The 21,677-nt window shown below is 42.2% G+C and overlaps 1 protein-coding gene across 1 annotated transcript; it reads right to left on the bottom strand.

The window, feature by feature from the left end:
• Positions 1 to 168: 168 nt before the first annotated feature.
• LOC111950855 (A-kinase anchor protein 10, mitochondrial-like) lies at positions 169 to 20,197 on the bottom strand. The gene is given in 16 exon segments (XM_023968765.2): positions 169 to 1,929; positions 2,084 to 2,176; positions 2,283 to 2,335; positions 5,432 to 5,514; positions 6,154 to 6,266; positions 6,525 to 6,689; positions 8,975 to 9,119; positions 11,569 to 11,705; positions 11,956 to 12,079; positions 12,306 to 12,390; positions 12,691 to 12,789; positions 13,235 to 13,483; positions 13,486 to 13,767; positions 16,149 to 16,343; positions 17,004 to 17,051; positions 19,946 to 20,197. Coding segments are annotated over 16 exon segments (1,899 nt in total). The 5' UTR covers positions 19,968 to 20,197; the 3' UTR covers positions 169 to 1,923.
• Between the last annotated feature and the right edge of the window lie 1,480 nt (positions 20,198 to 21,677).

Genomic DNA, 21,677 nt, shown 5'->3' with positions numbered 1-21,677 from the left:
TCCAAATCACTGAATATTATATACTTATTGCTAATCATTTGTAGTTAGACGTTTATCTTTATCATTTGTTTCAATACAGTCCACATTGCCCCCCACTGGTTAAATGGCATTGCAACAAGAAAAATCTGATTTTGCTGTTTGACAACGTTACCTACTTCAGCTACAATATAGGCAGAAAAGTTTTATTACATGAACGCCATAAAATACTTACAATAAAGTATATCATACTGTACAACATAAAATGAGGATAAAACAATTTGGATGRGCAAAACTGCAGCATCAACACCAATAGAGCTTATGCAAAAGCTAACCACACACTTGAAACTGCACTGGGATGAGCATTCATTTGCTGAATTACAGGTTGCATTACCATCTGGCAATGCTAGAGGTTAAATTCCCAAGTGCAATTAACAACGTGATAGCCACAAACTATGACCAGCCAACAAGCTAATGACGACTGAAATAGAGCCAAATCCATCCCTGTTTGGCAGCAGACAAGATTTCATACATAATCAGTGCAAAGAGAAAGAATTCTGTCATTTTCCATCATTGGTAGCATTTCTGTCCCTTCTATATAAAAAAACAAAATAGACAAACACAAGGCAAACATTTCAATAATATATATATATATTTAAATCAAACACAATTTAAATATATTATAGATTAAGAACACATAGGTCAGAGAAACAATATTAGTGGTACATAGTACCAAAATAGTATTTTCTGGTTCAGGCAAAGTCATAATAATATTAACATTATATTCACTGAGTACACTTCAATGAGATTTGCTTAAACATTGCWTTCGACAGTACATACAAAAAAGAAAACCGCAACAATCACCATAAAAAATAACTAACATTAATATATGGGGTTAAACCAGAAATCTACATATTTATAACAATACATGGAGTAGCCTGGAGTTCTTCTTTCATTGCAACTGTAGCACGTCTTTTTCAGGCCATAATAAGAAGTATCTATTCATTAGCCTATGCTCTGTAATSATATGGACAAGGTGCCAGGGGTCGCCAGAGCTACAGGTAGATGGCAAGACCAGGAAATCAAGAAGGTCCATTCCAGTTTGACTGTAACATGTCTGACCTGCTCTAGAAAGTACATTAGGGCACAGCCAGGAGGGTAGGAAAGGACAACTCTGACTCACCATCTCATCATAGTAACCCACCCCACTGACAAAATACACCAGGAATGCCAAGGAATATCAGCAGGATACGCATCTGCCGCAAAATAAAACTGCACAAAGCCCCTACTTCCAGCTGGATTTTTTTTGGGGCATCAGTCTGACCACTTTCAAATTTATTTAATCTAAAAACAAAGAATGAGGAATGGGCAAAGGCGGTAGTGGTGGTGGGGTACGGAGAGAAGATGGCGAGGACAACCTAGTCTTCTTAGTGATTGCTTCGTGAAGGATGCTTCAGGCCCCTGCAGGCTCCCTCTTAGATGGCATGGTAACAGAGGTAACCACGGCAGCACCATTGCTTTCTGAAGTGCTGCTCTTTCTGACAGCTCCCGTTCAGCACCATTTTGTGTCCTTTTTGTCATCCCTCCTTTTTGTTCTGGAAGGAAGGAAGGAAGGAAGTCGGGTGCTCTGTGCAACCGCCTTGTTGACTTTTCTTTTCTTTTTCCACTTCATTTGTTCACAGAGATACCTTCATAGTGTTACGACGAGTTGGATGGATGGATGATATACTTCAAGTTTTTCGCTCACGCACATATATTCACACACAAACCAGTACAAGTTGATGCAGGAGATGATGGAATGCTTTTGTTCTTCTATCTTCATTGATGCGTTTCACCATAAGGTGAATCCAGTGTACAGTTCATCACTGGACTAGGTGACATCTGTCTGTCACTGTCTGTCTCTATAGGATGAAGCGAGTAACAATCTTTTGGTTCTCCACTGGAGGGTCATAACTAGGGAGAGAGATGGACAATGAAACATGGACAATCATCATACAACAGTAAATTTGTCATGACTGAAGAGTCATTTTATTTGATATAGTTGACTACTGTATTAGATAAATGCAATGGCTTGGGGCATACAGATATCCGGAACAATTTGACATACCTTGGTGGATTTGTCAGGACTGTTGTGGTGCGCCTGGTGTACTACGTCATTGACGATCATCTTAGCGATCTTCCAGGCCATTTCCTCCTGGGCCTAAACACACATAGACAAGTTACAATTCAATATGTTCATCATTCCTATTATTRATTAGTTCAAACAGATTGAACACAAGAGGAGCTTGTTTTGTTGGTGTACACACCTCATCTGAGTTGCCTTGAACAAGTTTCTTCATGGCTAGAGAAAGCATGGAACCTGTGAGGAGAGAGAGAAGAGTGAGTGAAGAAGATGTCAATAGTCAGAGGACAAGCCTCTCATCTATTGTTCCTCTGAAACAGGTATTCCCAAACTGGGGTAAGCAATGCCATCGGGGGTACAGCAAATAAAAATGTGATTCACATAAAAAGTTAAATAATAATAACATTTTCAAACAGTCCATTTKAATTTTCCAACGGGGCTATACATTTGGGTGTGATTCTTTTCTCGCCTGATTAGCCTCGTTTCAACTGCCAAAAATAAAATTAAACCACCTAGTGTTTAGCGAAATAACAACACAATGTCAAATACAGGTAGCCTWGTCAAATAATTAACATKCAATCACATTAACCGTTACTCTCTCGTGGGAATTCCACTAATGGTCCGTATGTAGCCAAACGTAGCTGCTGCTCATTCCGTTTGCGCGAAAATTGATAAACGGTTAAAAAAATTAAAGGCCCACGTCCATAACGATACATACCAGCTCTACTGGTAGCACTGCTACTACCAGCAGTACTACACCTGCACCTGTTGACGACAAGTTGTTCTGCTTCCACGAGCACATCCAATGCTAGTATTAGTAATTCTACATTTGTTGTTAGCCCAGCTAGCATGGACACTGACAGTTGTGAATCTGATGCAGCCGAAGAGCTACTGCCCCCTTACCAGGGAAAGCACCGAACAACATACAGGGACGTTGGACCATCGAAGAGGCGCAAATATGATGAGAACTACATTGACTTGGGGTTCACTTAGATTGGGAGTAGTGCCTTTCCTCAGCCACAGTATGTTATATGTGCAAAAGTACTATCTCACAACTCGATGAAACCTTCATTRCTGCGCAGACATTTAGAAACAAAACACGCCAATATGAAAAATAAGCCACAGGAGTGTTTGGAGCGAGAATTAAGATGACTTTCGAGTAGTAAGACATGTATAAAAGCAACAGATACCATTAATAAGAAGGGGCTAGAAGCATCTTATAATGGTGAGCTTCCGAGTGGTTAGGACAGGCAAGCTCCATACTATTGTGGAGGACTTCATTCTTCCTGCTGCTGCAGATATGGCTGGGACAATGCTGGGGGAAAAGGTCCAAAACAACTATACAGAAAACACCTTCATCAAACAACACTGTTTCACGACACATCAGMGACATGGCAGGAGATTTGAAAGTTTTGAAACAATTACTGCTTCGCATACAAGCCAGTGAATTCTATGCGTTACAGCTGGATTAGTCAACAGGCGTGGCGGGCCTGGCACAGCTCCTGGTACATGTTCGTTACGTTTATGAGGCGTCAATTAAGGAAGACATCCTCTTCTGCACACCACTGGAAACCAGGACAACCGGAAATTCTATTTTTAAAGTTCTGGACAGCTTTGTGACATCAAATGGACTTTGGTGGTCAAGATGTGTTGGTATCTGTACTGATGGCGCAAWAGCCATGACAGGGAGACATAGTGGAATGCAGTTGCTCTCGACGCCACTTGGGTACACTGCAGCATCCACCAAGAGGCTCTTGCTGCCAAGGGAATGCCTGACAGCTTGAAAGACACTCGTGTATTTTCTGCACTATGCAATGATATGGGCAGCGACCATGTACCGCTTTTACAACATACAGAAGTGCGTTGGTTATCAAGGAGCAAAGTATTGACACGTGTTTATTTTTTTTTATTTTTTTTATTTTTAATTGGGAGACAAGCTTAAAGTTTTCTTTACTGACCATCATTTTCACTTGTCTGACCGCGTGCATGATTTCTCACAAGACTGGCCTATCTGGGTGATGTTTTTTCCTCGCCTGAATGATCTGAATCTAGGATTACAGGGACTCTCCGCAACTACATGCGGGACAAAACCGAGGCTATGATTAAGAAGTTGGAGCTCTTCTCTGTCTGCATTAACAAGGACAACACACAGGTCTTTCCATCATTGRATATTTTTTTTGTGTACAAATGAACGCTTACGGACAATGTCAAATATGACATAMKGAAGCACCTGAGTGGGTTGGGTGCGCAATTACGCAGGTACTTTCCCAAAACGGATGACACAAACAACTGGATTCGTTWTCCCTTTCATGGCCTGCCTCCAGTCCACTTYCCGATATCTGAASAAGAGAGCCTCATCGAAATTGCAACAAGCGGTTCTTTGAAAATGTTTTAATGAGAAGCCACTGCCAGATTTCGGGATTGGGCTGCGCTCAGAGTATCCTGCCTTGGCAAATCACACTGTTATTAAGACACTGATGCCCTTTGCATCCACYTACCTATGTGAGAGTGGATTCTCAGCCCTCACTAGCATGAAAACTAAATATAGGCACAGACTGTGTGGAAAATTATTTAAGACAGACTCTCTCCAATACAACCCAACATTGCAGAGTTATGTGCATCCTTTCAAGCACACCCTTCTCAACCTGTGGTGAGTTACTCACAATTTTCAATGCACAAATAAAGTTATATGTAAGATGGCTAAATAAAGAGCAAAATGATTGATCATTATTATTTGTTCCCTGGTCCTATAAGAGCTCTTTGTCACTTCCCACGAGCCGGGTTGTGACAAAAACTCACACTCATTGTCGTTATTATTATTATACATTTTTTTTACCCCTTTTTCTCCCCAATTTTGTGGTATCCAATTGGTAGTTACAGTCTCGTCTCATCACTGCAACTCCCGTACGGACTCAGGAGAGGCAAAGGTCGAGAGCCGTGCGTCCTCCGAAACACAACCCAACCAAGCCGCACTGCTTCTTGACACAATGCCCACTTAACCCGGAAGGTTTAGTCCAGGACTTTTATATGGATTTCTTCTTGTTCTCAGAGAACATTCTCTTCTTAGAAATCCTAAATAATATATTAATGTTATACTGTATAGTCTTTTATAAGAACTAAAAGCACCTTGCGTTGTATTTGGGGTGCCCCACTTATTTAAACCTACTTTCTGTTTGCGGTTAGGATGAGAATAGAAGACAATARCCACACCATGCATGCTTGAGTGACATGACACAAATTATACAAGCAACAATGAACAGTAGAGAAAGAAAAAAATAGGAGAGAGAAGAGAGAAGTAGAAAAAGAAAGATATAGATTGTCAATGTAAATTACCTTTGGATTTCTTCACATCCGGCTCTGGTTCGGCCTCCCTGATGAACTGGCCCAGCTCGTTCACTTTCCCAAACGTCATTCTTCTGAATAGAGAGGGGACATAGCCAATGATGTCATAGATACCAGATATCTATGGAGACAGCACACTGTTACTAGACTGGTCCCACATTAGTTTGTGCTGTACAGCCAACTCCTATCGTCGTTGTCACTTGGTCCCAGCACAAARAGATCTGGGACCAGGCTAATCTCTTACTGCAACTAGGACACTACTGGGGCTGCACTATATCAGTCTGTGTCTTTGGCCTATTAGACTGCTATAAAGTAATGGGGATAACCTACAAATCTTCGGTCACACTGAGGACCGCATGGTGGAGTCTTGAAAATATGCTTWTTAACATCATATATTCATTCATAACATGTTTGTATTTGGAGTGGTTTAGGTCACACATCAGTGGCCATTGCAAGCTAAGTACGCCAGTGTATCAAAAGAACCCTTTTGGGAATATTACATTAGTAAAATCAGGCTAGTTCAGGGGTAGAAATGGGGGAAATTTAGCACCATTATTTGACTATTTTCTAAAATATCATCCAGTAGAGAAACATATGGGGAAAAAACACCAGATCAAATAGTTGAAATAATAAATGTTGTTTACAGACGACAGTACTTAGAGAATGCTGAAAATGTATATCTGAGAAGGCCAGAGGAGGTTATGCAGATTTACCCAGCGTAGGGGCGCTGGTACAGGGACTCTGGGTCCAAACTGGCTATGTCCACCGTTATCGCCTCGTCAAAATTTTTCAGGATTTTCACTGCTGCCACCTTTTTGGTAGCTTGCTGTAATGAGAACAAATATAATACTTTGCACAGTTAGAGAAGAACTAGAGGGAATAATATTCCACGTATGAAGCTATTTACTTGAAGTTCATTATCTCCTAAACGGTTCAGGAGGGAAAATGACTAACAGACAAAGGTACGAGTGCTACTGCTGTTGAACATTTATTCATTCGAGTGCACATTGACAAACTTTTCAAAATGTCTCATGAAATGAGGAAAATGTCAGGGTGTGAGCAGGTCAAGTGTGGGATTATCTACCTGGGTTTGAGACCCCTCGGTAGCATTGGTGCTGCGGTCACCATCTGGGGCCACGCCTTGACCGGGAGCGCTGGCCAGCACAAACTCATCTGCTCGGACAGAGTTGATAAGGTCACTCAGATACTTGTAGTAAAGGTTACTCGACAGGAAGCCTGGCATGTAGACCTGAGGGAAGAAAAATGACATGAACTTCAAATTAGTAAAGTTGAACTTGAAAATGCCAGAGGGTCATGCCTTTCAGTCATAAAGATCTTCCGTTTTCTTTAGAGCATGGCAAAGTGTTTCAGCATCATCCCTAGCCTTTGGCAACAACATGGTAACTCAAAGCCAAATCTTTATACAGTTGAAGTCGGAAGTTTACATACACTTAGGTTGGAGTCATTAAAACTCGTTTTTCAACCACTACACAAATTTCTTGTTAACTATAGTTTTGGCAAGTCGATTAGGACATCTACTTTGTGCATGACACAAGTCATTTTTCCAACAATTGTTTACAGAGAGATTATTTCACTTATAATTCACTGTATCACAATTCCAGTGGGTCAGAAGTTTACATACACTAAGTTGACTGTGCCTTTAAACAGCTCGGAAAATTCCAGAAAATGATGGCTTTAGAAGCTTCAGATAGCCTAGCTGACATCATTTGAGTCAATTGGAGGTGTACCTGTGGATGTATTTCAAGGCCTGCCTTCAAACTCAGTGCCTCTTTGCTTGACATCATGGGAAAATCAAAAGAATCAGCCTCGACAAGTCTGGTTCATCCTTGAGGAGCAATTTCCAAACGCCTGAAATACCTGTTCATCTGTACAAACAATAGTACGCAAGTATAAACACCATGGACCCGGCACCGTCATACCTCAGGAAGGAGATCTTGCTTCTCCTAGAGATGAATGTACTTGGTGCGAAAAGAGCATGGAGGCGCTACCACGAGACAGGCCAGATACATCAGGAGACGTGGAGAGCCCTGCAAAATGACTCCAGCAGCCACAAATGTGCATATGCTCCTCAAACGGTCAGAACAGACTCCATGAGGGTGGTATGGAGGGCCCGACGTCCACAGGGGGGTTTGGCTTACAGCCCAACACCGTGCAGGACGTTTGGCATTTGCCAGAAAACACCAAGATTGGCAAATTCGCCACTGCGCCCTGTGCTCTTCACAGATGAAAGCAGGTTCACACTGAGCACATGTGGACAGACGTGACAGAAGTCTGGAGACGCCGTGGAGAACGTTCTGCTCGCTGCAACGTCTCCAGCATGACCGGTTTGGCGGTGGGTCAGTCATGTTGTGGTGGCATTTCTTTGAGGCGCACACCCTCCATGTGCTCGCCAGAGGGTAGCCTGACTGCCATTAGGTACCGAGATGAGATCCTCAGACCCTTTGAGACCATATGCTGACACATGCACATTTGTGGCCTGCTGGAGTAATTTTGCAGGGCTCTGGCAGTGCTCTCCTTGCACAAAGGCAGAGGTAACGGTCCTGCTGCTGGGTTGTTGCCCTCCTACGGCCTCCTCCACGTCTCCTGATGTACTGGCCTGTCTCCTGGTACGCCTCCATGCTCTGGACACTACGCTGACAGACACAGCCAACCTTCTTGCCACAGCTCGCATTGATGTACCATCCTGGATGAGTTGCACTACCTAGCCACTTGTGGGTTAGACTCCGTCTCATGCTACCACTAAAGTGAAAGCACCGCCAGCATTCAAAAGTGACCAAAACATCAGCCAGAAGCAGGAACTGCCAGATGTCTGTGGTCACCACCTGCAGAACCACTCCTTTATTGGGGGTGTCTTGCTAATTGCCTATAATTTCCACCTTTTGTCTATTCCATTTGCACAACAGCATGTGAAATTTATTGTCAATCAGTGTTGCTTCCTAAGTGGACAGTTTGATTTCACAGAAGTGTGATTGACTTGGAGTTACATTGTGTTGTTTAAGTGTTCCCTTTATTTTTTTGAGCAGTGTACAATAAATAAAGACTTGCTAAAGTGCCAAAATTCCTCAGGAATTGTGAAAACCTGAGTTTAAATGTATTTGGCTAAGGTGTATGTAAACTTCTGACTTCAACTGTAAATGTATTGCTCTGGTATCACTACCTTCAATAACCCCAAAGGCCTGTCACTGGTCATTTAAACCTTATGGTTCAATCTWATAATGTTGTTTTTTAAGCTAATTTCCTAGTGATTTTACAGTTGAGAGTTGGCAGAGTGACCCCTGTGTGTGTCCCGTATCAACAAATGTATTTGACCCAGGTTAAGAGAGTTGGGCCAGTAACCGGAAGGTCGCTGMTTTGAATCCCRGAGCCGACTAGGTGAAACACCTGTCTGTGCCCTTGAGCAAGGCACTTACCTCTAATTGCTCCTGTAAGTCACTCTGGATATGAGTGTCTGCTAAATGACAACTTATTTTTGTTTTTAAGTCAAATGTTACTGTGTGACTTTCAACCCCTCACCTTTTCCATGGTGGTCCAGGCCTGTCTGAGAGGAGTGGTYAAGCAGTCTGGTAGAGGCCCTCCTTCCCGGCATATATTAGACTCTATCTCCATCCGCACAGAATCATCGAAACCCAGCGGTTTGGTGGCTTGGAGTGAGAAATACCTGGGGAGGAAACAGATCCCACCACTATTAAACTGGTGTCCCAATAAACAAGCCAGACTGAGTAATGCTGAGGTGTTTAGGCAAAGATATTGTGAAGGCAAATATATTGTAAAGGCAAATATATTGTAAAGGCAAATATATTGTAAAGGCAAATATAGTGTAAAGGCAAATATAGTGTAAAGACAAATATAGTGTAAAGACAAATATAGTGTAAAGACAATGATGGTGTGAAACCAAAGATATTGTTAAGCAAATACACTCAGTGGCCAGTGTATTTCACTGGTCACCCCCAGGGCCAATTCCTCRTTTGGCCGCCTCTCCTTCCAGTTCTCTGCTGCCAATGACTGGAATGAACTACAAAAATCTCTGAAACTGGAAACACTTATCTCCCTCACCAGCGTTAAGCACCAGCTGTCAGAGCAGCTCACAGATCACTGCACCTGTACATAGCCAATCTATAAATAGCCCAAACAATTACCTCATCCCCTACTGTATTTATTTATTTTGTTCCCTTGCACCCCAGTATTTCTACTTTGCACATTCACCTACTGCAAATCTACAATTCCAGTGTTTTTAATTGCTATATTGTACTTACTTCTCCACCGTGGCCTTTTTATTGCCTTTACCTCCCTTATCTCACCTCATTTGCTCACATTGTATATATACTTTTTTTGTACTGTATTATTGACTGTATGTTTGTTTTACTTCATGTGTAATTCTGTGTTGTTGTATGTGTCGAACTGCTTTGCTTTATCTTGGCCAGGTCGCAGTTGTAAATGAGAACTTGTTCTCAACTTGCCTACCTGGTTAAACAAAGGTAAAATAAATTAAATAAATAAAATTAGGTACACCCATCTAGTACCGGGTCGGACCCACTTTTCCTCCAAAACAGCCCAAATTATTCGGGGAATGGATTCTACAAGGTGTCGGAAATGTTCCACAGGGATGTTGGTCSATGCTGARGCAATGGCATCATGCAGTTGCTGCAGATTGGAAGGCAGTACATTCATGTTGTYAACAGCCCGTTCCATCTCATCCCAAAGATGCTCTATTGCAGTGGTCACCAACCTTTTCTGAGTCAAGATCACTTGGAGTCAAAATGCAAGCCAAGATTTACTACTCAGATTTTTTTTTCTTCAAACAGGACTTAAAAAAAATATAAGCCCATGCAACATTAACCAATTGAAAACAGTTCTGTAGCAATAAGGCTTATGCAGTAGGCTATAGGCCCAATAAATTATCACTGTATATTGGCTATGCTTCAATTGCCCTGCCAATGTTGTTCTTCTCAGACCATTTTTAAATGAAATTTACACATTTTAGGTATATGATCACACTGGCAATAGATCATTTGTTGTATTACTTGTGAGGCACAGCTGAGTGAGCTCAATCCTTTTATTTTTTTACTGGACTGATGGCCTGCATCTGATGGTGTTGGCGGAGTTCTACCTTCGGCGGAGTTCTACCTTCAGACACATGAAATGATTCAAAATGGGAACACTTTGCCTTCCCGGCAATAGGGCTACTAAATCAAATGCACCTACCACCAAAAGTGCAAAATATATAAAAAATAGGAACACAAGGCTTTATTGTTGGGTTTTTAACCAGTGTTTGGTGATTGACTAGGAATGCCTTGGAGACCACTGCTCCAATGTTCAAATACGCTGTGGTGTTCAATCGTTGCTCAATTAGTCTCAGGGGACCTAACGTGTGCCAGGAAACCATTCCTCACACCATTACACCCCCGCCACCAGCCTGTACCGTTGACACCAGGCAGGATGGGGCCATGGACTCATGCTGCTTCTGCCAAATTCTGACTGACTCATCAGACCAGGGAATGTTTTTCTCAATTGTTCAGTGTTGGTGATTGCGTGCCCACTGAAGCCGCTTCTTCTTGTTTTTAGCTGATAGAAGTGGAACACAATGTGATCGTCTGCWGCAATAGCCCATCCGTGGCGAGGAGTTGTGCGTTCTGAGATTCCGTTCTGCACACCACTGTTGTACTGCGCTGTAATTGGTCTGTTTGTGGCCTGCCTGTTTACTTGCACGATTCTTGCCATTCTTCWWCGACCTCTCTCATCAACGAGTTGTTTTCACCCACAAGACTGCCACTGACTGGATGTTTTTGTTTATCACACCATTCTCAGTAAACCCAAGACAGTGTCTTGCGTAAAAAACGCCCAGGAGGACGGACGTTTCTGAGATACTGAATCCGGCGCGCCTGGCACCGACAATCATACCACACTCAAAGTCGCTTAGATCACTTGTTTTGCCCATTCTAATGTTCAATCGAACAGTAACTGAATGCATCGATGCCTGTGTGCCTTCTTTAWATAGCAAGCCATGGCCACGTGACTCACTGTCTGTAGGAGCAAACCATTTCCATGAACGGGGTGGTATAACCTAATAAACTAGCCACAGTTTATATATAAAGAAACGGATGGCTTACTTGTCATAGAGGATCATGGCGTCGTTCTGGGCCTCCTGGCCGTCGTATTGGCCAGCCATTGCAGCCAGCTGGTCCTGGAAGTTATCTGCTACCAGCCAGAACTGCAGGATATTCACAGCGTCCTCCTTCTCCATGTACTGGGGAGACACACAGACACACACCATGTTAGCTTCATTACCAATGACTCTTCTATTAACACCTACCATATGACACTAATGTAAAATAGAATAGAGAAGAATAGAATAGAAACAAATAGATTAGAAACACCAGTAGCACCAACAGCAATAACACCAATGAATAAAACAGCAATTAATATGAATTAACTTGATAACATACTGTGGTTGTGTTTAAACAACATCAATTGTGTGGTCCAGTTGTTGCTCTCACCTCAGAGAAGTAGAATAGGGCCGACTCACAGAACAAGATGTCTGCCAGAAACACTGAGCCACTGGTCAACACTTCCATCTGGTACTTACAGAAATGATGGCTGCGCAAGAATTCACTAAAGTGCCTGGGAAATATAAATGATATGTGATCACATTTACATTTACATTTATGATATAAGAGTGGATATACGAGTGGATAGGTGTATAAGAGAACATTGGTTACACTTTAATCATAGGAGACAAATCATGAACCATACAGAAAAACACTGGCATTTAACATGAACTCATATGAGAAATTGTCAATCTTTCAATGGATACTAGAACATGAAGACTGGAGAATCTAAAACGTACTGTTGCTCCATGATGGAGAAGACGACTGACTGTGCAATGACAAAGCAGTTTGGGTCCACCATTCCATCCTCGCCACAGATTTTAGCTGGGCAAAGTGGAGAAAGGGACTAAAACAGTCACAATCACACAACGGATTATCAATTCATCCACAAAATAGTTATCCTGAAACTTTGTTAAATGTACTTCACAGACGAGAGAGGATTAGGGCAGATTTGATCTTTAACGTTGGTTGCAACATCCCTACTAGGTCTAACCTTCATAGGAATGCATACAGTACTCATACAATTCTGATAAAYTACTCATACAGTACACACAKACACACAGAGACCGTCTTACAGTCAAAGTCAATACTAATGGCAAACAGGTGGGGGTACTAATTTCTTACCGACTATGTCGTTTCTAATCTGTTCTGTGATGGGGATGGGCCTAGCAGCGTCTGGAGAGATGTACTTGGTGAAGATGTTCACTGCATCTCTCTCTATACCTACAACACACAGGTGAAKATGGTTAACAGTCTGTCACAGGTGTCAAATTGTGTACAACTCAGATATTGTTACCTTCAATGTGCAATTAAAATAAATGAAACTTATTCTCACAGCCAGTTGTTTCACATGGTAGAGATTAGAATAAATATAGCTAATAAACTACCCTTACCTAGTCAGAGTGTTATACAGTCATAACAGTAAGGTAGGAATATAGAGAAATTATGGTACAGACATTATGGCCCAACACAAACATACATAAAAACACAAAATTATAGCCCAACTCATAAAAAAAGATTGTGAGAACAGCCATAGCGTCTCTCTGTAACATTCACCACCAGCCGGCTCCGACAGACTCCAGGCTACTTACTTAACCATTATTTGTACAGGTAAATTAAGAACAGATTTCGATGTACATATTTATTTATGAAGACCAGTCAAACYTACTCTTCATGAGCTTGTCTGAGAGCTCCTTGAGGGCGTGGGTGGACTGCAGCTTGAAGGGGGTCCCTGTCCTGGAATTCTGCCTGGGGGGGGTATCTTCCCTGCTGGGGGTGCCTGGCCTCTGGTCCAGTAAGGAGCTAAAGGAGTCCCTGTGGACGAGCTGCGTAGTGGGGCCTTCACTACTGTTACTGTTTATCTCCTGGGGGCTGGGGGTAAGGGGGCGGGAGGAGGGGGCCTGGGGACGGAGGGTAGGTCCATGTCTGGGGGGGAGGAGGGGTCGGGGGAGACAGGGGTGGAGGCAGGCTCGGCCAGGGAGCTGTGTTTGATGGAGTTGAGACTGTTGGCCCGGACCCGGGACCAGCTGGTTGAGCGGAAGCTCTCTGCCTCCAGCCAAAAGCGGACCAAGTGGTCGGACCCACGGGCCTCCTGGAACTGGATGTAGTAGGGCATGGCCAAATTGTCCCGCAGGATCTGGTCCACTGTCTTAGACAGGCGTGAACGCGTCTCAGAGGCCAGGTAGTTCACACTAGAGTGCCCTGAAAACACACCACAATACTGAATAAAACCACTATACAACCAAACAGTATGATCACACTGGACCGTTCTGAAACACACAATGAACCAATCAAACCATCAATCAATCAAACGTCTTTATAAAGCCCTTTCTACATAATCCGTTCTTACAAAGTCTAACCCAGCCTAAACAGACACAGCGGACCACAGCATACTGAATGAAACCACACACGATCATCCATAATAAAAAATAATACTTATCTAAAACCTATTCAACTATGGCACAGTTCCCAGGTCATATGATCAGGGAGGCCATATGAATGTATGACTGAAGCCTGGCTGGAGGCCTCCATTATATAATGGACTAGAGTAGGAGCACTAAACAGTGAGCTGGTGTTTTGTGATGAGTGTTGTGTGCTCCTAGTATCAGCTCCAGAGAGTGGGCAGGCTGCCATGTGTGACTGTTAACCGGCAGCTCAGCTCCCTCTCCCTCTCCCACCCCTCCTCTCTCCCTCCACCCCTCCCTTTCTCTCTCTCCTGTACAAGAGTTCACACCCTCAGAGCACTGTCTGGGGTCCAGTCACTGTAGCACAGTATAGTCACCCTACCCTACTGCATTCCAAGTCCCCCCCCCAACACCGGTAAATAAATGACCTGTCCCAGCACTATCATAAACATTACTGGTGTAGCTGGCTGCTGTGGCACTATAAAACTAGTGCCTGATATCTACCTATTTATGAAATGGTTCATTTAAATAGCCTGCATCTTCAGAGGAAATAAGATTTAGGGAGTTCTTATGTGTCATAATCAAATAAAGTATTTGTCACATGCGCTGAATACAACAAGTGTTGACTTTACCATGAAATGCTTACTTACGAGCCCTTTCCCAACAATGCAGTTAAAAATTAAGAAAATTTGACAAATGGATAAAAATAAAATAGTAACACAATATAATAACACAAAATAACAATGATGAGGCTATACAAAGGCTATATACAAGGAGTACCGGTACCGAGTCAGTTTACTGGGATACGAGGTAGTTGGGGTGATCGATTGAGGTAATATGTACATGTAGGTTTGGTTAGGTTAGGTGATTGATTTAAGTACTATGTACAGGTCGCCATTTAATTAACCCAGAAAACTTCTCCGTACAGGGTTTTTTCTGGATAAAAAAGGGGCCTCTGCCGCAGGGGACGTGGCAGAGGACATGGCAATGAGCACGGTCAGCCCGTCAGGGTGGATACATTTTAGAGAAAATATTAGAGGCCCCCATCTTGGCGGTGTAGAGAAATATTTGCATTTTTAAAYGGATACTTTGAGATTTTTGCAATGAGGCCCTTCATCTACTTCCCAAAATTCAGATGAACTAGTGGATACCATTTGTAYGTCTCTGTGTCCAGTATGAAGAAAGTTAAATGTAGTTTTGCGASCCAATGGTAACTAGCATTAGCAAAATGACTGGAAATSTATGGGTATCTGCTACAATAGACTTCCAGTCATTGCACTAATTTAAAAAATGTGTAGTGGATCATTTATTTTTCCGTTTTAAATAGTTTCCTGCAATTCTATGCATTTTCCCATGGCTTCTTTTGCTCTAAAATAAAAAAAATACACAAAACAATGAATTTAGTAGTATTCATTTTACTATTTATCCCCGACTGTCTAGCTTTTATTTTGGTTATTGTTAGTWCTTAAAGATTATATTATTAAAAAAATATTATAGGTCCATTAAATTTTCTACATACTTTAAATTTGTTCTTAGTCGTTTAAGTTTARACTAAGTGTTTTTCKATCCTGAWAATGCWTTTACAATTTATTATTAACTTTTTTTACACTGTTTGGACTTTGGTGACAAAATAAAATGCTTAGGCGGCCAACCCAATGATTACAACGGCAGCAGAAAAATCCCTGCAGTATGATGCATGAGATATAAGGAGTTTTCCTGATCAGGACATGTGGTCCRWCAGGAAAAACTCAGGGCCCTACTTATGAGTCATACTAAAAATCTTTGCTGGTAGTGTGCTGGTTGGTCAAAAGGCTAACTCATGCAGGAGTGCGTTGCAGGATTAGCCTTGAACCAATCGCTTGTGGAAAGGCCAGGCCCGTTGGTAGTTAAACCAATTCCACCAGCACCATATCCACCACCTACTATTATCACATTGTATCAACTCGCTGAAGCATTCACGGTCCAGTCAGAAGGAGAACTTAAAAGAGAAAGCTCATCCATTAAAATCACTCTAAATAACWTTTTTTCCTTCTTAGATCTAGGATGAGTTTAGCCTTTTAAATTATAATAAATAAGAGCGGTCACTTAATCCTAGATCAGCACTTCTTCTCTGAAACGCTTGTGAATACGTTTCCTGAAAACTATGAGACAAATCAGAAGAATACTGGAGGCACATACCCAGATCCCCAAAGTGTGCAGCCTCCATGTGGCTGGGCTGTTTCTTGAGGATGGCCGTGCGTCCGCGGGCGAAGGAGTCCATGTTTGCAGAGATGGCGTTGATGGCCACATGGCTGGGCCCCGCCACCTCCAGGATGGCATGGTGGTTACGGAGGCTATGGGAGGGGGASTGGGGGCTTGCTGGGGCTACCAGGGCTGGGGTTACAGGGGAGGAGGAGGGTGGAAACATAGGTATCTTATTTCCTTTGATCGATACAGAATGTAGGCTTAGCTTTCTAGATGACAGAAACCCAAAACATCAACAAAGTATGTTATGTACGAGGTTATGGGTTCTGAAAAAAGGCCTACTTCTTTAACTGAATGGTGTAGTGATCTAGTACATAACTGTGCCCAGTTAGAGCTCAGTGGGTGCTGGGACACTTTTTTTCTTTAACGCTGGGGTGTGGGGAGTGCGAGACAGTGTGCTCTGTGTAAATGTTAACTTAGCCCTTTGAGCCTGTCTAAGAACATAAAATACTTCACTGGCATCTCTCTAAAAACTCTTAAACCCAATCATTTAAAGTCTGAACTTTGGACATAAATTAGGCCTACTAGCAATACATTCTCTCTCAGTACATTTACAAAGACAAATATAAACAGCTACAAAAAAGAGAAAGCTCAGAGGGAAATACCGCTACCCTCAAAAAAGTGAGTGAACATAACACTTCAACTAAAGAGACACTTGACTGCTTTCAAAGAACTTCAAACAAGGACCCTATTTCCTCTCTATTTTCAGGGCTGCTAAAAAATGAAACAGACGGCAGCAGCACAGCATTATAATTCATAATTTCAAAGAAGTAGTAGTGCGGTACCCACCTCTATTGACTTTAGCATCAACTGGTTGCTCGGGTTCCTTGCCTTTTGCTATGGGTCAAAAAGGAATTGCATAGCATTGTAATTAGAGCAGGCTCTAACATTTGATTCAAAATGCAGGGTGAGATCAGTGACCGGAATACTGTGCCTGAGGTTCATTGTAGGGTAAAGCAATATGGATGATGATGATGATGCAGTGTCACTGAAAAGTCACAAACTTAAAGGGATACTTTGTGATTTTGGCAACAAGGCCCTGAACTTGTGGATATCCTTTTTTGTCTCTGCGTGCAGTTTGAAGGAAYATGCTAACTAGCAGATACCCATAGACTTCCAGTCATTGTAGCAGATACCCATAGACTTCCAGTCATTGTAGCAGATACCCATAGACTTCCAGTCATTGTGCTAATGCTAGTTAGCATTGGCTTGCCAAACTAACTTTAACTTCCTTCATACTGGGCAGAGACCTAAACATGGTTTCCACAAGTTCGTCTGACTCTGGGGAAGTAGATAAAGGGCCTCATAGCCAAAATCCCAAAGTATCTTTAACTATACAGTTACATAATGGCCTAGGCCTGGTCGGGAAACAGATATGCCTGTGACAGTGGGATAAACCTTCTCTGTTTAGCAAACAAATAATTATAACTATTTTCCTCACTGTCATGCACAGAGAAGACAAGGAAGAGGAGCAAGCTAATTGTGTGAGGCTCCTAATAGGAATAGAACAGAGTTATTCTTCACATTGAAGCATGGCTGCCATCTTACAAGGTGTTCATTGACTACAGTGTCCTTGGTCTATCAGCTCGATGTCACTTCATTGTCATGTTGTTACTGCAAAAAACCCTCATCACCATAAAGAACAGTCTGGAACCAAAGTCCTGTTTTTCTACACATTTCAGTCCTCCTCCATTACATAAAGTAACAGAATATGCCTGGTTACAATTGTGTGGTGAAAGTGAACCTTTTGCGCATGACATAAATAGTTTTTCTGAGGTGCTTTCAGCATTCAGTAGAGGAGTGGGGGAAAGATGGAAGGCTCTTTTTCCTTAGAGGCATCAGAMGGTTAGCACATGGTTATGTCTACCCACCTCAAAGAGCTTTATAATTTCATTCTGTATATAAATAGGTCTCTGCATATGACTGATTGTTATCATCATAATTTCATATTATCCATGGTTTGCACTGTAGGCCAAATACTTTACAGTAGCTGTCAAGACAAATGTGTGTTGTGTGTGTGTTTTACTAGCCCCAGGAATGGAGGTCTATAGTTTGGGCTAGTGATTTACATGCAATCATTTTTGCTTTAATGTCTTCTGACCACAATTCCAAGGTAAATACTGAGTTAGCCTGGAGCAGTGGTCACCAACCTTTTCTGAGTCAAAATCACTTTCTGGGTCAAAATGCAAGACGAGATCTACCGCTCAGATTGAAAAATCATGACTTAAAAGCATAAGCCTATGCAACACTAACCAATCAAAAACAGTTATGTAACAATGAGGTTTGTGCAGTAGGCTATTGGCCCAATACATTATCACTGTATATTGGCTACGCTTGAATTTCCCTGCCAATGTTGTTCTTCTCAGACCATTTTGAAATTGTATTTCAACATTTTTGGTATATGATCACTGGTAATAGACTATTTATTTTATTACTTGTGAGGCACAGCTGAATTTTTTTTTTTTTTTTTTTACTGGACTGATGGCCTGCATCTTATGGTCAGTCTGAGGGGAGGGAGGGAGGGAGGGAGCAGAGGTCCTATGTTCTCCTTACTCCTATGATCAGAGAAAGTGCATTATTCCTCGATATTAAAAAAGACACAAGCGCAAATAATAACAAAGGTAGATTATCATAACATGCGCATTTTATGGCTTATAGACAGTGCTGCATAACAACTTAAACGTGAATTTACTCATAAAAACTGCAGTTCTTTGCTGTATTCGTTGGTTTTAAACGTTTTTAAATCTCACATTATCAACTTTGGTGTGCGTTTGAGGTTTCTTTTTACAGTCCTAGTGTGCGAAGAAACTGTGCAGACACCGTGATCTGAGCTATCTGATTGGCCAGCGGTAGATATACAGTTGCACTTGATTTGCTCTCAAGGCCTGCCGGGTAGGCGGAGTTCTACTTCCAGACACATGAAACGGTAAAAAAAAAAAAAACACTTTGGCTTGCCAGCGCTAGGGCAGCTGAATCTACACCCAACAGCGCGAAACGAATAAAAATAAGAATGCAAATGCTTGGCTTTATCGTTGTTGTTTTTTACAGACATGTTTGGTGATCGACTAGGAATGGCTTGGAGATCGACCGGTTGGTGACAACTGACCAAGAGCCATTAAACTAAACTCCCCGCCACCAGAATTTCCAACATGCCAATGAAGAATGCCTAGCCCTAAACCTACTTATAACGTTACTTGCATGGGGAGCTATCCATCCAACCACCATGGCATAGTTGACTGGCATGGAAGACAGCCAGTGACCTAAACTAAAGAAACATTACCGTGACATTATTAGGAAATCACCAAATGCAAGGCTTTCAGGTTAATTAGTATCTAGGTGATAACCAACATAATCTACATTCTCCAAGAATGAATTGCTATCGATCATGGTCAGGCATACTAGTAGCTAGCTGAGTCTTAGCACCACAGCATCAGATAGCTAACGTTAGCTACTTAACGTCAGCAGTAGCAACAACTATTGAGAAGGAAAGCTGCATTAGCTAGATCGTGTGGCTGCCAGTTTTAGATCTTCAGATTTGAAACACATAACTACAGAAACAAATTGGTATTTGCTATATTATCCAGCGGATATTTTGTCGGCGTGGACTTGACACAGACCTGTCAAGCGCATTCTCATCTCAGTCAATACTAGCCATCGCGCATTCCTCAACCTCTCCCGCGAGCCTCTTTACGCCCTTTGGCTCGCGCTAGCCGGCTATCATACTTCCTTACCTTTCCTTCGGAAAAACGACATGACGATTTTCACGCTCTGAATGTATCCTCAGCTCAATGACAACATCCCGTGGATTCCCGAGTCCCTTCATTCATATGCGTCGATTATTGACGATGGTAATGTGGTTATTTGCGACCGAGGGGAATAGGCTGTCAAATCCAAAACTTCACCCTTCTGCGACCAGTGGCCTTATTGTCAATATTGTCTCACTTCCGGACATGATGATGCGGCAGCGTTGTGGGAAACTTGCATTATTTGTTAGTGACAGTAGAGGGCAGGATCCACAAGGGGGCTATTTTACTATAGAACACTATACTAGGGGTGTAATCATTAGTCCAAACCCTAGTCATTGGTCCCAAAACGAGAGTTTCTATTGGACAAATTCAGGTATGTCCCGCCCAGTTTTGTTCGTTTTGCTTCCTTTTAAGAAACTTTTTGCGCCCCATGGGTGTAATCGTTACTCCAAACAGTTAACGGAAAACTAGCGTTTCAATTGGACAGGTTCAGCAACAGGGCGGGTTGCAACTGTTTGGAGTAATGATTACACCCCTCTGCGAAAGGGATTAGAAAGGAATACTGCGCTACCTAGCTCTCCAACGTGCATGAGGAGCGAACTCAAGTGAAGATGATATTCAGCAACTCTTGGATAACAGTGGATGTTGATAATAATAGTAAAACCGACGCAATTCGGCACTTCAGGGTCTTACAGAAAGAAAAAACAAAAGTAGATTTTTTTAACATTTTCAAATTTCTAAAAGTCTAAATCAATCGCAATGGGAATACAAAATATTGTGCTTGGTTAAAGGAGCAATCAGCAGTTGCTACATACATTTTTGGAATTATAATATGTAGGCTACCCATTGATTCTTGAAGAATATAACCTATAAATTCCTCATGAGCTTAGTTCAACTGTAGTACCCCATCAGAACCCCAAAAAATAAGATCAAATCACATTTTATTTGTCACATGTTTTGTAAGCAACAGGTGTAGACTAACAGTGAAATGATACTTACAGGCCCTTCCCAACAAGGCAGAGAGAAAAATATATAAATAATAGAAACAATAACACAAGGAATAAATACACAATGAGTGGCAATAACTTGGCTATATACCCGGGGTACCAGTACAGAGTCAATGTGCATGGGTACAAGGTAATTGAGGTAGATTATGTACATATATGTAAGGGTAAAGTGACTAGGCAACTGTATAGATAATAAACAGTAGCAGCAGCGTATGTGATGAGTCAAGAGTTAGTGCAAACAGGGTCAATGCAGATAGTCCGGGTAGCTATTTGGTTAACTATTTCACTAACTATTTAGCAGTCTTATGGCTTGGTGGTAGAAGTTTTTCAGGGTCCTTTTGGTTCCAGACTTGCTGCATCGGTACCGCTTGCCGTGCGGTAGCAGAGAGAACAGTCTTTTTAGGGCCTTCCTCTGACACCAGCTGGAATAGAGGTCCTGGATGGCAGGGAGCTCGGCCCCAGTGATGTACTGGGACGTAAGCACTACCCTCTATAGCGCCTTGCAGTCGGATGCCAAGCAGTTGCCATACCAAGCGGGGATGCAGCCGGTCAAGATGCTCTCAATGGTACAGCTGTAGAACTTTTTAAGGATCTGAGGGCCCATGTCAAATCTTTTCAGCCCCCTTCAGGGGGAAGAGGTATTGTCGTGCCTTCTTCACGACTGTGTTGGTGTGTGTGGACCATGATAATTCTTTAGGGATGGGGACACA

Source organism: Salvelinus sp. IW2-2015, linkage group LG23, assembly GCF_002910315.2.
Source record: "Salvelinus sp. IW2-2015 linkage group LG23, ASM291031v2, whole genome shotgun sequence".
In the NCBI taxonomy this organism is placed as follows: domain Eukaryota; kingdom Metazoa; phylum Chordata; class Actinopteri; order Salmoniformes; family Salmonidae; genus Salvelinus; species Salvelinus sp. IW2-2015.
This window is presented reverse-complemented; position numbering and strand designations above follow the sequence as displayed.